This window comes from Asterias rubens, chromosome 6, assembly GCF_902459465.1.
Source record: "Asterias rubens chromosome 6, eAstRub1.3, whole genome shotgun sequence".
NCBI classification, from domain to species: Eukaryota; Metazoa; Echinodermata; class Asteroidea; order Forcipulatida; family Asteriidae; genus Asterias; species Asterias rubens.
The window spans coordinates 15458276-15475261 of record NC_047067.1 but is presented as its reverse complement, the minus strand read 5'-3'; the positions used below and the strand labels follow the sequence as shown (position 1 = coordinate 15475261).

The window sequence follows — 16986 nt, the reverse complement described above, 5'->3', positions numbered from 1 at the left end:
ACATTCAACAGCACAAATAGCGGCAATAACAGAATGAATAGGAAACAAGAAGTTTTAGATGTGGGAGTACATGCCCTAAATGGGGGAAAACCCCACACAATCAGGTAGGGACTGAGAACCAAATCCACATGCAAGGCTCCGGTCCGAGGTGGGATTTGAACCGGGGTCTCCACAGAGGTGAAAGGCAAGGAAAGAAATCACTGAGCTAACCTAATCCCCAGATTTACCATATCCTTTACCCCTCCCAGAATGCAACCATTGCCTACCTCATCTGAGAACAGAGTCGCCATTGCCCGCCCCACTTCATGGTAGTCTGTATCCCCAAAGCTAGGTCCAACCATAAAGAAGATGAACCTCAGTGGAACAGGCACTTCAAGAAAGTTCTCAAACACAGTGGCTTCTTCCAGTCTGACAAGGGTCATGACACACTCCTCAAAGGATTCCTCAGTGGCTACCATAACGATAGCAGCCTCGGCACCTGCAGGGATCTTGCGCATGATACCATCACCGTGCATAGTTTGACGTCTACTCAACGGTAGGTCTACATTGCTGTTGTTGTTGTTTTCTAGCATGGATATCCTCACCTCATCTACCTGGAGAGTCAAAACAACAAGTCAACAATTCAAGTCCAATACATCAACTCCTCCAACTTGGAAAAAAACATTATGAACAGATATATGTGTGACCCTCGGTTGATTTTAAGTCGAAATAATTGTGAAAGAGGACTTGGCTTTTGTTGTACTCGAATGCAGTCTAATTTTAAAGGGGGCACTATTCATACTGGTAACACATGTACTAGGATTCGAACATTCATTGGTCCAACGGTACGACCTATGTTTTAGCAATGCAAAGGTTACGGGTTTGAATCCCACTTGAGTGATTTGTCTCGGGAAAGTACCGAGTATACAGTGCATATACATCGATGTAAGGGTAAAAACAAACTATATTCTTTTTATGTATGAATGGATGCACTATGCTAACTTCAGTATTTGGGCAAATTTGCTTTTTCTTCTTAAAGGCAGTGGACACTATCGGTAATTACTCAAAATAATTATTAGCATAAAACCTTACTTGGTAACGAGTAATGGGGAGCTGTTAATAGTATAAAACATTGTGATAAACAGCTCCCTCTGAAGTGACATAGTTTTCGAGAAAGAAGTAATTTTCCATGAACTTGATTTCGAGACCTCAGAATTAGAATTTGAGGTCTCAAAATCAACCATCAAAACGCACACAACTTCGTGTGACAAGGGTGTTTTTTTTCCTTTCATTATTATCTCGCAACTTCGACGACCAATTTAGTGCACATTTTCACAGGTTTGTTATTTTATGCATATGTTGAGATACACCAAGTGAGAAGACTGGTCTTTGACAATTACCAATAGTGTCCAGTGTCTTTAAATTCAAATTCAACTCAAACCAATCAACTTACAACAATGCTATACGGGAGTAGATTAACATGAATAAGAGTCAATGACCAGTGCATTTTGCATAAAGTGTCATTCCTGTGAAGAGTAAATTGAATTAATTAATATTTTAAATGTATGAATGATATCTTTGAATGCAATAACTCCCTAGTGAACCAAGGCCAGACTTATTAATACTGTATAACTCAATCCTATTACCTAATCAATATGGAAATAACAAACTGGAAAAAGCACTTACAAATAATCCCATTAGGTAATGGATAGGTTAGAACTGACAACAACTCTTTAAGGGAAGTCAGAACATGCTTGGTAATAATCAGTGGATCTATCCATTTGTTTGTTTGCTTTTCATTTTTCATGCCTGATAACTTTCAAAGGGACCCCCGTATCCATTTATTTATAATCAAAACCACTCATAATTATTTTACATGGTTTGTACTCAATTTTGTGCATTGTGTGACTGCAACAAAAAACAATTTCAAAAGCAAAGAATGTTTCATTTAATACCCTTTTGATTTTCTATTGACTAAGGCAATGTCTGAAACAATACCCTTTTGATTTTCTATTGACTAAGGCCATGTCTGAAACAGCAACTTCTGCCATATGTTGAAGAATAGGTAGACGTGCGCAATCTAGCCGTGGCTGTAGCCAAAGAAGCCAATTCGGACCTGGCCTTACTATGGGATTGTACTATAATTCTCCTTACCCCATTGGTATGGCTGTCAACAAAAGGTGGTAAGAGAGTTGCATTACTTGTTGGTGAGATGCTTAGAGAAGTCTTACGAGGCTCAGAGGTGGCATACATGGACAGACGCCGAACAGACGCCTGGAAAAGACCTATTTGTTCAGTCACATTCCTGGAATTAAGTTTGTAGGGAGGGTTGTATAGAAGAAACAGAGATTTAGAAATCACGAGAGAGGAAAATGATGCAACATCAAGTAATCGTAACAATCGGGTAAGCAGAGCTGCAAAATAAAACTGAATTACATTCAACGTAATGGGGAAAAGGTTTCCATAACCATGGAGATTTTCAGATTTGATAGTCAGAACATGGAAAGATTGGTTGATTCCAGGGAACTTTCTGCAGAATCAGTGGAGAGTTGGCAGCTCTTGGCCAGTCAAGTTTGGCATTTGTTTCTACACTGGTAGCTTTAGGAGTTCAAGGCTTAAGTGTAGAGAATTGAAGGTTTCTGATTCAGTGGTCTTAGGTAAAAGCTTTGCCAGTTTTAATTTGTTTTAAGGTATACTTCCTTGATGGATATAATCCAAACTGTGTGTTTATGTTTTCTGAACGACTCAAGAAAGTTCAGAAACTTGAGACAATTGTTAAAATCCTTCTAAATTTGGATTTAAACATCAACATACTGACTTGCTTAAGTTGTTGTTGTTTTTTTGCTCAATTTTCTCATGAAAAAACCCCCACAAAAATACACACACATACAAAATGGCTACAATTAAAGAACCATTTGATGTCATTTGAGACCAGTTTTATTATTTGATATGTTGTTTTACTGCTTTAGGGTGATCAAATTGCCTTAGTAACCAATAACTGGTTTCCAACCGCATTGTTTGGTCAGGTCATACGTCCAAATCATCCCTGAAAGTGTCTTTAAAACAACTTGTGAAACCGTCTGGCCCTTAGTGTTCTAAAGCCAACTACTTCTAAATAGTTTTCAATTTGTAGTGCCCATTTGAAACATAAAAAACCTGCAGTTATAATCTGCTGATTTTATTATTATGATCATACTTCCTGGATGACTGGTGCAGCATACGTAAAACCATTCCATGTTGTTCTGGTTGAATTAACTCCACATTAAGCATTCCCTCTACCATGGCATTGAAGATTGCTGGTAACTGGGTCTCAGGAATATCCAATAACACAAGTCCTGAAAAATAAAAAGAAAAAGAAGATTATTGAGTAATTTACCTCTTGAGGTTTCTCTTTGGGATCTGTTCGAATCATTGATTAACTTCTATTCACTTTTCTGAGAGTCCTTGGTTACACAACCAGAATAAATGAAATGCATTTATCCAATAGTATTTACCATGCTCTATCCCTTTGCGTAGCTGTGGAAGACAGTTGAATGTCAGAGATGCAACATGAGGTTTGCCCCATCGGTCCGAACCTTCCTCTCGGTCCTCTTCAAACTTTATCCAACGAGCTTTCTCTTTCCAATGGATACTACTGGCTCCAATCCCTGCATATTGCTCACTGCGCTGGAGCTCATCTAGCTGCACAAAAAGCTGAGGAACAAAAAAAAATGTTTTTATTTTTATTTAGGAAATATGATAGACAAGGCAAGAATATCCTTTTGAGTTTATTGTCATATAATAATAATAATAATAATAATAATAATAATAATAATAATAATAATAATAATAATAATAATATCAAAGTCTTATATAGCGCACGTATCTACCAAACAAGGTACTCAAGGCGCTGAGTATATACTAACTTACAGAAAGATAGGTTATTATAGTGATGAATTCTGAGACCAATTGTTTACTACTGTGGTTTAAAGCTATTAACTAAAAGTATTGAAAGATTCTAACATTTACAGTTAGCTCAGCTTGTAGAGCACCAATGGGTGATTAAGAACAGTAAATAAGAATACTGTTGTATTTTAACCGATGTGTGTAAGCACTGTATACTCAGTACTTTTCAAGTTCTTTGAACCAAACACAGCGTTTTACTGGGGTGGGATGCGAACCCCGACCTTTGACATTCTAGAGTAGATGTCTAACCAAACAGACCACCAAGATTGCCCAGTAGGTAGAGGCAGTTTGAATCTTATATTTTAGCAGCGGGTACAGCAACGGTTTAATAGTTAAGTTTATTCTGGAAAGTATTGAATAAACAGCGCTTACACACATGGGTGTAAGGGTATAACCAAATTAATAATGGTTTTCATCCCATACAAAATTAACATCTATTAAAGTGATCATCAAGTTGAATTCCTTCTGATTCGTTTGATGGCTCAAATTTCAAGGTAATTTGCTGATATATTTTATTTATTCCCTACACATGACGATGAATCAATATAGCTGGTATACTACCTCATGAGGCTTATGGCTGCGTGCACTGGGGTAACTTAACGTCCTCGAGGATGGTGACGGTGTCTTTAAGATCTTAGATTTCCGTCGACTGATACCCACGTCGTCATAGCGATGACCTTTCAATCAAACAACCCAATAACTAGGATTAATTACGCAGTCCTTATAACCGCAGTCCAAATCCATAAGTTAACAATAAAACAGTCATAACATAACAATTCACAACAAAAACTGTCAAAAGTTTGTACTTACTTTCTGGCGCCAGCACATTCACTGTGTACAAAAAAAATGTTTCCATTGTGTGTCGTACTAAAAAAGATTTAAATTATATGTTCAAGCATAATTACCTACTTCTAACTGCAATTAAATTCAAAAGTGTAAAATTGTTAAGCTTCCACAATAAACTATGAAGTTAAAAACAAAATATAAAGTGCAGAATTTCTAGCAACATCAGTTCTAACAACTACCAAAGTATGCAAAATGGTGTGTTATTTGCATTTGCATTTGAAATGCAAGTTGTATGTAGCAATAGTGAAGCTCTAATCCTTAGGCTGTTTTGTATTTGAAAATGGCACAGAAAGTCAATCCTCTCACTGCTTCATCATGATAAATATCTAACTAAATTTTATCAAAGTATCAAACAACAGATTTCCAGTGATTTCAAAAATGGATGCAATAAGAAGTCGTTCGCAGAGTGTAAGAAGCAAGAGAAATGTATAGAGAGCAAATAATTAACCTTCACCATCCGATGAGCTGTGGCCACTGCTACTTTCAAAAAGAAAGTTAACTTTTCTCTTGGGTTTGGGTCTGGAGATGGGTACTGAATCAAAATCAGTTAAATCATGTTCTCCTATCAGTATAGGGTGGAAAACAGTATAGGTTGATGGTTGGCTGTGTGAGAGTCGGGCAGGCATGCAATAGTGCAGTGCTGTTATGCAAGCAGTCAGCAAGCAGCAAGAAAGTATTGCAGTGAGCTTTATTGATAATTTGATTGTTAAAGTGTGATGAGTACATGCAAATATAGGTCCAAATACAACTTATCAATAGAAATGTCATTTTGCCTGATGTAAAACCTTTTATAATTCTTTCCAGGACTTTAAGGACTATATCAACTGATTTGAGAGATTGAGGTTATTACTCAAAATAATTGTTAGCATCAAATTGTCTTGGTAACGAGCAATGGAGAGCTGTTGATAGTATATAAAACATTAAGAGTAACGACTCCCTCTGAAGTTACACAGTTTTTGAAAAAGGGGTAATTTCTAACTCAAGTATTAAAAGACTTCAGACCTAAAGCCTTTCATTAGGCATTTAAAAGCACTTAAATTTGTGCAACAAGTGTGTTTTTTCTTGCATTATTCTCTTGCAATTTTGATGACCAATTGAGTCCAAATTTTCACAGGTGAGGTTTGTTATTGTATGCACATGTTGGGATACACAAAGTGAAAATAGTGGTCTTTGACAATTTATTAAACATTGATTTAATGAAACTCAAAACGAGATGGTTCAGTGAAATATAGTTATAGTGAATGTATGTGGGACATGTCAAAATTGTAAAAGTTAGACAATTATTGTGTGCATCTGAGAGAAACAACTTGAGACTAATATCACTTTAGTTTGTTGAGGTTTAAGCTCGAATGTTTCCACCGGGATGGAATGGGTCGGGTTAATACAACCTGTTCAGTATTCCAACAGCTTCCCACCTCAGTGGAATGCCGAAGCCTTGGTCTCTTGGGGTTATAACTCTAGACACGTATATATGTTTATTCATTGTGGAGCTGAATGTTAAATTTAATCTATGCATAGCATTGGTAGATCAGAGATGGGCAGAGTGGCTGAACTTGTCTGCTTAGAATAATCAACACATTTGAAGAGAATGATCAAATATTTCTCTTCTTGAATGTGAAAGTGGATTTGATATTACGACACAAAACATAAGGGTCCACATATTTACATTAAACTTACACAGTTTAAAGATAATGCTAGTAGAAAGCTTCCTTGAAATTATTACTTGCTGAGGTGCTGTAGTTTCTGAGAAATGAGTAATACAATCCCCCCCCCTCCAAAAAAAACAACCAAAAAAAACATTGCTCTGATTTTACTTTCATTTTCCCTCAAAAACTAATGAAGAAGAAACTTCTACCGGTAAATTAAATCACATACTTCTTTATTCACAGTGAGTAAGGATTCATGTCATAACCCAGAACTTGATCTACAAGCTATATAATGACTTGTGTTTGTAACACCAGGTCATTGATGTTCCAAGCTCAACTATCATTAATAAGGTGGAGTCAGCAGAATTAGTCACACGCTCCAATAAAACCAAATTGTGAAATGTTTCAATTACAGTTATGGCCTGACAGCGATATCGTAAAGTGTGATTTGCTCAACATGTTGGAATTGAATGTGATATCATTTTCACTGTCTCTCTCTTGCTCCTCCAAATCAGTCCACAATTGATGTACTATCGATTTCAGAAATGCAGCCAGGAAACAAATGAACAAATTCATGATTGTTTTCAACGTGAATTGGAAGTAAAAGGCATCCAAGTATTTGTAAATATTTTCAAGCTATCAGCTGTTTTTATAATTAAAGAGCTTGTGTTTAGTGTTTTTGCAGGTTTTGTTCTAATGTGTCTTATGTTTGCTTGTCTTCTAGGGCTGCTTTGTCACTTATTTTAGACTCATTACATAGATCTACTATAGGGTTAGAGGTGTCTGTCTCTTGGAAAGATCAAAACATCACCGATGCCAGCAGGGATAAATAAGTAACTTTTAGTTCTCTGTTGGAATTGGCGGGACAGAAGTATTCCCATACTGTGGTCCGGGCACTGCCATTGTGACCAGTCTTATCTTTTCATCCCATTCTGTGCATTTTAAAATTATGCTTTTTTATCATTTGTATGTATAGAGGTGCAATTTAAATTTGAGTTATTTGTATGACTCTTATTATCTCCTTCTAGAGTTGTTTATGAACATCAAAATAAACAAATTCTTTAGTAAGTTTTGTGTTTTGTGTTTAACAGGCCACTTCATTTCAAATGCTTCCCCTAAACCACCAGAATGCCTTCATTCTGCATATAACTGGCCCATATAATAAATGCTTCCCCTACACCACCAGAATGCCTTCATTCTGCATATAACTGGCCCATATAATAAATGCTTCCCCTAAACCACCAGAATGCCTTCATTCTGCATATAACTGGCCCATATAATAAATGCCTATGTTATTCTCAGCTCTTTCTCATTCCAGTAGTAGGACTTAATTATCATAAATAATTTTCTTCTTGATATTGCCCTCAATTTGTAAAAGCTCAATTGACATAGCAATACAAGCTACACACCCAGCAACAATAACCAATCATTGTTGGTAGGCATATACCATACATCAATAGAAGAGAATCCAACAAATCAACCACCTTAATCTCTAACCAAACCAGCATCCATAACAACACACAGACAGATGTGTGTAACAGATTCCAGCCAATTTGCCGCAGAGCAAAATGACAAAAACATATTTTGCGGATTGAATCTTCTTGGATACAAACTTTGTAGCTCTTTTATCAGCTACGTCTTTGGTGAGTGGGCAATGTGAGACAAGGAACTCCCTGCCCCAAGACACAGCTGGTCCCCTAGGATCATTAGCTACATGGAGTTGAACTGATTCTGAGATACTGCTGTACAAAGTGATTGCATTAAGATTTGGCATTAATTGGAAGATCTATTTATCAGCTTGGGTCCTCTGTGATAAACTCAATCTGGCAGGTTTTTTTTTTTTCGAGCAGTTCGAGAATAGAGTGGGACATTCTATTATTTGCAATACATGCTGAGCAAGAGCATTTTAAAAAATTATTATTTGGTTTGTGGTAACGACATGTCTACCTTGCAAGTATTCACTACTTGCCAGGCAGATTTGTGATTTTTTTTTTTTGAGAACTATAGTCTTGCTTTATATTCTACTACTGCATAGCAGATTTCCTGAATTCAGGAGACTTCTCAGTTCTGGAAAAACTGTCGCCCTTATTAACTACTACCTTGGCGGAAGGTTTGAAATAGGCCAGGACTATAGCTTAGTGGAACGAGGGGACTTCACTACTGCGGTGTGAGCTCTTAATCTAACCGTTTACAACTTGAAATTCTCAATATAGAATTCTTGCACTTATTTAACAAGGTGAAGTATAACTTTCTGGGAAAAGGGTCTCTATTTGAACTAGCAGCGGTCAATACCTCAGGAGTTAAACTTTGAGGTCAGAACAAAATTGAGTTGAATATTTACAGCTCAGTTGATGTATTACCATGTCACTGGTATTCAAATGTGTAGCAATAATCAACCCAGAAAAATTCATCTATGACACGTGAAGCGAGGTTATGTATTATTTACATACAAGATTAATTGCTCAGAGGAAGTTTCCAAACAGCAGGATCAATATTTCACAAGGTCTTTGAGAATGATGGTCTTTGACACCTCTTAATGACATCCCAAGGAATATATGACATATGCCTTAGATCTCAAATTTTAGTATGTATAATGTTATCGACTTTGTTTTGGGGTGGGGAGAGCTAGCCATCTAAATCTGAATCTGAACAATATACAGCCACTAAAGCATCATAATGGAAATGTCATACACATTTTTTTGTAAATAAGATATTGAAAAACTTCAGTTTTGGACATTGGAGAAAAACCTTTGTCCAGAAACCAATGCAGTTGGGTAAGGACTGAAACCCCAATCCACATGCAAGGCTCCTGTGCAATGCGCTTTAACCGGGGTCCGCAGAGGTGAAAGGCAGGGACAACACTGAGCCAAACTGACTGCCATTATCTTCAACAAAGCTGGTGCCGATGTCCTCAAAGGAATGCCTTAATGAAGTTGTTGCATGCAGATGACGAACATAGCAAGAATATTAAAAGCAAACATGCACATGCAAGAAATTATACATCCACACCCTGTACCACAGGTACCAAATTCAAAGTAGAAGCACACAGATTTGCTCTGCACAATTGGGTTTTGCATCACACAAAACATTTGCAAGTTAAAAGTCTATCATGTAACATGATGTTTAATTTGTTTTGGTTGTTGTTGCTAATTACCCCCTCCCCTTTTTAGTTTGGGGGGGGGGGGTGGGCAGTGAAAAGCAGGTCACCTTTTTAAAAGAAAATATGATTTGTTTTTTCAGATAAACTGATGACAGTTGATTATATTAGAGAGCAATTGACCTGACAATTACAAGAACTGTGCTGGTGGCAATGGTGCAGAGGGCATACCCAGGGCAGTGCCCAGGGCATTGTCTATTTCAGAATGATAAGGTCAAACTGAGTGTCCACTCAGTGACTTATCTGAGGTAACCTACTTCTTCATCATACAACGTCAGGGTATACTTGTGGTAATTGTCAAAGACCAGTGCCCTTAAACAAAGTAACAAATCTGTGACAAATTTTCTTAATTGATCATCAAAGTTTAAAGAAAATATTTCCAAAAAAACACTCTCTTGTTGCATAATAATTGTGTGCTTTCAGATGCACAAAAAAATAATAATAATAATAATCACCCGTTTTTATAAAGCGGTTTTCAAACATGGAGGGCGACCTAAAGCGCTTCACATTATAGAAAAAGCTTTGTGCCTAAAGGCTTTCTCGGATTCAAATTCTCGAGTGAAAAATTACCACTTTCTCTAAAACAACATTACTTCACAGGGGTCGTTTGTAACAACGTTTTACAACAGCTCTCCAGTGCTCTTTAGGCTGTAAGCTTTCATGTATGTCATTAACTTGTGGAGTAACTACCAAAAGTACACCCTGCCTTTAATTGCTATAATAGCATCTTAAATTGTAAAACCGTGACAAGTTTTGGATCATCATTTGATTTGAGATCTTAAATATTTGTTGACGTAGTCTTCTTTTTTGCTCCTTTACACTCAACATTTTGATCCAAGGCACACTTTACTCTCTCACATCTTGAAGTGGTGCATGTGTACAGGGTTGGACTAATATACAGGAAGATATAACACAGGTTTGAGTTGACAAGCATCCATCCCTCTGCTCCAGTTTCCACAGGATACATTGTGCAACAGATATATACGTTACAGTTCTGTCTTGTTTTTAGTATTATAAGGGATTGTATTCGATTGGTAATTACAACCCACTGTTTGTTTCCATCCTATATAGCTGCAAATATAGGCCTACCATAAAACTAATCTGTTAGAATTACATTTCAAAAGGTGGTAGCGAGTTTTTGATAATGTACAAAAATCTGGATCATTTTCCCGATGCATACAGGAGGAATAATCTTCAATTGGAACACACAATCTGAGAAAAGTTACTCTCAATAACACTTCTCATATTCAAAGTTTTGGGCATAAAAAGTGATACCTTTTTCATAACCGCAGTACTTCAAAGTGAAAAGTTTCTCAAAATGCGTTATACTATCAAAGTCTAGCCTACTTCTCTATATAATTTGTCTTCATGTTCTTACCTAGTAAATTTTGATTGCCATTTATTTTCAGAGTCATTACCAAACGTATACAGACCCTTTAAAAGAAGAAGAACAACTGCTTTCACGGTTCTGAAGTTGATGGCAACAACAGAACAGCGATTTCGAGAGAGTGCAGAATATTGACTACGCTCAACCAATTTTTTACCTTCCGTTTAGAAATTAGTAGTGAGCAAATGATCAGGGATTCTATCTCACCTGACAGACTACTTTTGCTCTCCAGTTGAGGATGTTTCTTGCCGACCATGGGACTTCCTAGTATATGATGAAAGTCAGCCTCTTCTACATGAGCAATGAAATGAAGGAGAACATGCAAGGATATGAAGATGCTGATGATGGCATTATGGCAAAACAAATTAGGCATGATTGCATGCAATCTGAGGGCCTTGTCACACGAGGCAACTTTTACAGGCAACATGGGAGGCAACCAGCAGCAGTGCATGCTACAGTGAAACCACAGTGAAACGTTTTGTACTATAATTGCCAATTCCTGTCTTAAATAGGAGACTACATTACTAATAACCCTGCTGTGTGCATGTTCCATAGTGGAGGATTATCATATAATATAGTCTCACCTCAAGCCAGGAATTGGCAGTGTTATAGTACAAAACCCTCGCTGAAGTGTAAAAAATTCCATTTTTCAGACCATGTCTTATGATCTCCAAGAATAATATGTGAACATTCAAATGTGAATGGTTTCTCTTTTTGGAGATTGCCTGGAACTGGTTGCCTGTAAATTGCCGCGTGTGACATGATCTTAAAGCTGTTGTTGTTATCTTTAAGTCAGATTTAAAGAATGCCTTGATGTTCACAAATAAAACCTTGACAAAATCAGCTGAGCTACCTTCTCTTGGCTGAAAGTAAATGCATGAGCCATTTTTCAATTTGGCAAATTGTTAGCAGATTTTAAACTTGTTAGCAAATTAGTGACACAAGGTGGTTTATTGTTTAAAGCAAGCTGGGGCAGCATGTATGCTTTGCATTTTCAGCAACCATCTACACTAGCCATAAAAGACTGCAAAGTTGGGTTTAGATTTGAATTTGGTATTTAAATCATTTGTCCTTGATTTGACAGCAACTGGAGTGAAAGACTACGTTAATTCCTTCGCAGTTTTAAATTAACATAATCTTGACAACAATTAAAAGGGATTTGAAATACTGGTACTTCAGAACAACCTATTTGTAAGGGGATAGCTTACGAAAAAAAAATTCTTTTTAAGTCTGTGAAATGAGACAGCATCTGGATGCCTCCAGATATGACAATGCAGCAACTACAATATACAGAGAGATGGTTGACTTACTGGGGACCAGTTAGATGCCAACAACAGGAATTAATCAAGTAGACTTGAAGCCACAATCAGAAGTTTAAACAAAACTTTTCAAAACTTAAAAACAAACAATGGAGATGTTATCATTGCTAATTTGATTCATCTCCAACACCTAATACACTTTACCTCACCCTTTCCTAAACATATTTTGGTGACGTTCATCATTTTGAATTCAATAAAGACATACCTTTTCAAATTGATTTTTACTACACCCAAAGAATAGCAACGTAGAAAAGGGGGAAAGAATACCACTTACCACAAACAAACTCAACTTTGTTTAAACCACATTAGTTTGTTAATAGACTATATACTGTGGACTGAAGGCAAAGTTAAAGTGTTTTACATGTCCCCCCCCCCTCCCAGCACCAAAAATACACCCCAGGTACAAATAGAAATGAAACAAGAAATAGACAATAATAATCAAACAAATCAAAGAAAGATAATTGAAATCATGTAGACTTATGTAAATGTTGTTAACACACTAGTTATAAGTTCACACTGCAAGCAATAAACACAGTGATTGTGATTAGGATTGTTTAAGGGGTTGTACTCAAACCCAGGGAAAGATATGATATAAAATGCAGGCACGGCCCCAGGAAAACATAAATGAAGGGCGTCTGTGTTCAAGATGAATAGGGCACTGTACCAATCAACAACAGATGAAAAACCTCTGACTGAGACTAAAGGGTGTTGCTAACAAATGTATTTAAACACCCCTTAAGCACAAAGGTTCTACATTTAGATTGGTTAAAGAGCATGTCACATGATACATAAAATCTGTCACTTGTCGTTAGTACCCTGTATCTACTTTGCATACTGACAATACTAATACTAACTTCTTAAAAAGGGACCAGGCTACATTTCCCTTCAACCTCATTTTGATTACAGTGAACTGTATGGAAGCAAGCAGGATGTCATGGCATGTCTATATTAGGACTACTATTGCATTCCCAAAAGGCAAGCACAGGAGATGTTTTTCATCTTTACCATCCATGTGGTGCCGTAACCAATTTTTCTGGTGCGCCTCCCCAGTCTGGACATCTTTCTCTTTTCCTGGCAACTTCAAACGACCTTCAGAACCTTTTCTCTCATCGGGATTTGTCACACCCTCACCCAACTGAAAGCTCAAGCGAGGCCCGCATTTTTCCTTAGGGAAGCTCCCCTTGATATTTGATTGGTCAACGCCACCCTCATCATCATAGTCATCATCAACCAATGAAAACTCTATACTTGGTTTTGAGATCTTAACACGTATACACTCACTTGCAATGCGCTGTAGGGCATGCTGGTCCAGCCTGGATGCCTCCTCTAGATCGGTGATCTCCGTTAGATGCTGGGGTGAGCCGGGGCCGTTGTCGGGAAAACCTTCACCATCATGGTTTTCAGTGTTGAGTTGGAGACTATGAATTCTTGGAGGTTTATGCCGGCGGCTGGAAGACCTTCAGGATGACCCAAGAAACAGAATCAAACCTTTAACTCAATGCTTGTGGTCTTGGGTTCAAATGCCACCCGACTAATGCGCCTGTGATTTTGTTCACAGAGATTGGAAAAGTACTCAGTATACAGCTGCTAACGCACATCGGTGTATACAGGTAAAACCAAAATCAATGCTGTCCTGTAGACAGTTAATTTAAGGGCTGTCAATGAGTCTAAGAAAAATGCAGGTGGAGTATTTTTTTGTTTGTTTTGAGATTCCTTGCCATATTGTGAAACAAACAGCCCATACAACTCCCTTTCACATTGCTTTTTCATGCACACTTTTGGGGTGACAATTTAAAAGATTTGACGGTGCAGGATGATAGAGTAGGATCGCCTAAGCAATATTTTTGTGTGGGGACATGCTCAATTCACAATATTTTAAAAATTGCAACTTTGTTATCAATGTGGCAAGTTTCTCCTGCTCTGCGAAAAACATCTAGAAAAACTAGACACAAGTTTTTGTTGAAAAAACACCAAACCATGGTGTTCGGTATAGAAATGTCCAAGTTAGCAGATTTGGTAAAAAGTAAAGACATATTTGGTAAACGTGTTTTTGTGGGAAATATTTGACAGTTACTTCTCTCAGCTAAATCTGGCTTATTTCATTTTTCTCAGCTTTGCCTCATGAAATGAAATAATCTAGATTTCAACGTGTTATAACAATCATTCTGCGACAATGTGCTCAAGTACGTCAAATATCGGTATATTGTTGAATCTGCAAATATGAGATGAACCAACCTTTTTCTATGTCGATAACTTGCATCATGGGTAAACACAGGCGATAATCTCTGAAAAGAAAATAGTGTTCAAATGTTACTTGACTTAATGGGACTGGACAACTTTGGTAATTGTCAAAGACTAGTAACTCACTTGGTATATCCCAACATATCCATAAAATCTGTGACAATTTGGACTCAAATGGCTTTAATAATTATTTCACCTGGGTGAACGAGGCGCCCGAACAACGGGTAAACCCGAAGACGAGGGAGGGCCCAGTGAGCGGGGTTTGCCGGGGGACTCCCAGCTTCCCTGTTCCATGTAAACAATCCTTCAACCCATTACATTGCAAGCGCCCCACAGCCCATGGCGTGGGCGGGTGTTAATCGGGTAAGGCGGCCCTGCAAAAGCCCGTCAACAACCCTCATGGGGGAACCCACGTGGTCAGCGGGGGCCGGGTAAGCCGAGCCGTGTGGAGAGGGGGATGCCCTCCGGCTGCAGCAACCCCGAGGCCGGGTCGAGAGAGTGCACGGTGCGCTCCGGATTGGAGCCACCCTTAGCCCTACTTCTTCTAGTTACCGCCCCAGCACCAGCTTTCTTTGTCTTGCTTGGGCGTTTAACCTTCGATTGGGTAGACCATGGAGGAATAATTAGGAATTAATCTTTCTCCATGGGTAGACCCACGCACACTGCTGACCAGAGAAGTGGAACGGAAGTCTCCCCTCCTTGGGAGGTCCGCCAGCCGGCGCGGCCGACTGAGGCTACGGGGGCCGGCTGAATGGCTTGCCTTTCTGGGAGCCAGACATAGACTTGTCAGATCGCTTGACAGTGAATGACGGGCGTGACGGTCTCTCTTGGTATTCTGTCTCTTGTGCAAATATCGGTCCCGGGTCGAATCTGAGGCCCTCTCGGAGGAAATCTGGGCGACCGGGACGCCCGAGTAACGGGTAAAACCCGAAGAGGAGGGCGGGCCCTGTGAGCGGGGTGTGCCAGGGGACTCCCAGCTACCCGACTCCACGCCACCAATCCTTCTACCCATCGCAAGCGCACCACCCCCTATGGCGTGGGCGGGTGCGATCGGGTAGGGTGGCCTCGCAAAGGCCCATCATTGACCGTCGTGGGGGGAACCCACGTGGTCGACGAGGGCCGGGTTCACTGAGCCGTGTGGAGGGGGGAATCCCTCCGGCTGCAGTGACCCCGAGGCTTGAGAGGGCGCGGTGCGCTCCGGAACGGAGTTACCTTTAGCCCTACCTCTCTTGGTCGCCGCCCCGGCACTAGTTTTCTTGGACTTGCCGGGGCGCTTGACCTTAGATTGGGTGGACCCACGTATGCTGATCGAAGAGGGGGAGCGGGAAGGCTCCCTCCTTGGTCAGTGGGTCCCCCAGCCGACGCAGCCGACTGAGGCTGCGGGGGCCGGTTGAAGGGCGAGCCCAGCGACGGAGTGTCACCGGCGCAGCCCTCCGAGGGCTCCGACTGTCCCGGGGGAATGGACGTACCCCCAGTTCCGACAGCCGGAGCCCTCACCAATTTCCATTTCCTTGAACTACTCAGTTATAACGATCTTTATCTAAAACACTTCAACTAAACAACAACTCTACTATCTTCAATCTCAGTCTTTATCTCAAATCTCAGCAAAGGTAAGGTGTTTTTATTTCATTTTAAAAACGGTAAACTGTTGGACACAGAATTATTTACGTCCTCACCCAACTGTGGCTAAGAGAAAAGAGGACGACTTCGTGGCAAGCATGTCATGGGGCATTGAAGGTAGGACGGTGGAGGGCGCTATTGTGTGTAAAGTCTTAGCAATATTGCCTGGCGGCATAGGGAATATGCAAATTAGTAATTTGACTCTACCGGTAAGTAGAGTGAAGTAGACACAGTATTTCCCAGAAATGCAAATCTTCGACTTGAAGATATTTTATAAGATATGTGTAAGTGGTCGGATAATCTTCTTCTTACAGTCCCCGTTCTGCCTTTGGCAATATCAAAGGTTCAAGAACCGAAGTGTCAAATCAATGCACATTTTGTATCTCCCACGAGAATATTGTCATTAGACAAGCAGACAAGATTAAATTTCATTAAAGGAACATGTTGCCTTGGATCGGTCGAGTTGGTCTTTCAAAAGTGTTTGTAACCGTTTTGTTATAAAATGCATATGGTTAGAAGAGTGTTTTAAAAGTAGAATACAATGATCCACACACATTTGCCTCGAAATTGCGTGGTTTTCCTTTTACTTTGCAAACAAACACGGTCGGCCATTTATGGGAGTCAAAAATGTGACTCCCATAAATGACAAATCGTGTTTGTCCACGAGGTAAAAGGAAAACCACGCAATTTCGAGTGATACTTGTGTGGATCATTTTATTCTACTTTTAAAATATCTTTCTAATCATATTCATTTTATAACAAATAATACAAACGCTTTTCAAAGACCAACTCGACCGATCCAAGGCAACGTGTTCCTTTAAATGTAGAAGCCATTCCAATTAAAGC

The 16986-nt window shown here is 39.2% G+C and overlaps 1 protein-coding gene across 2 annotated transcripts in view; it reads right to left on the bottom strand.

Moving 5' to 3' along the window:
* LOC117291156 (anion exchange protein 2-like) overlaps positions 1–16986 on the bottom strand; it is a 55299-nt gene that overhangs the window by 15140 nt on the left and 23173 nt on the right. Inside the window, exons 4-11 of one of the 2 annotated variants that reach the window (XM_033772707.1) lie at positions 14515–14564; positions 13561–13736; positions 11168–11251; positions 4486–4601; positions 3474–3672; positions 3176–3314; positions 2134–2284; positions 267–593 (exon numbers count right to left, since the gene is read on the bottom strand). In XM_033772707.1, coding sequence (XP_033628598.1) covers positions 267–593; positions 2134–2284; positions 3176–3314; positions 3474–3672; positions 4486–4601; positions 11168–11251; positions 13561–13736; positions 14515–14564 — 1242 coding nt within the window. The remainder of the gene's footprint in view (positions 1–266; positions 594–2133; positions 2285–3175; positions 3315–3473; positions 3673–4485; positions 4602–11167; positions 11252–13560; positions 13737–14514; positions 14565–16986) is intronic. The other variant, XM_033772709.1, reaches the window with a different exon arrangement.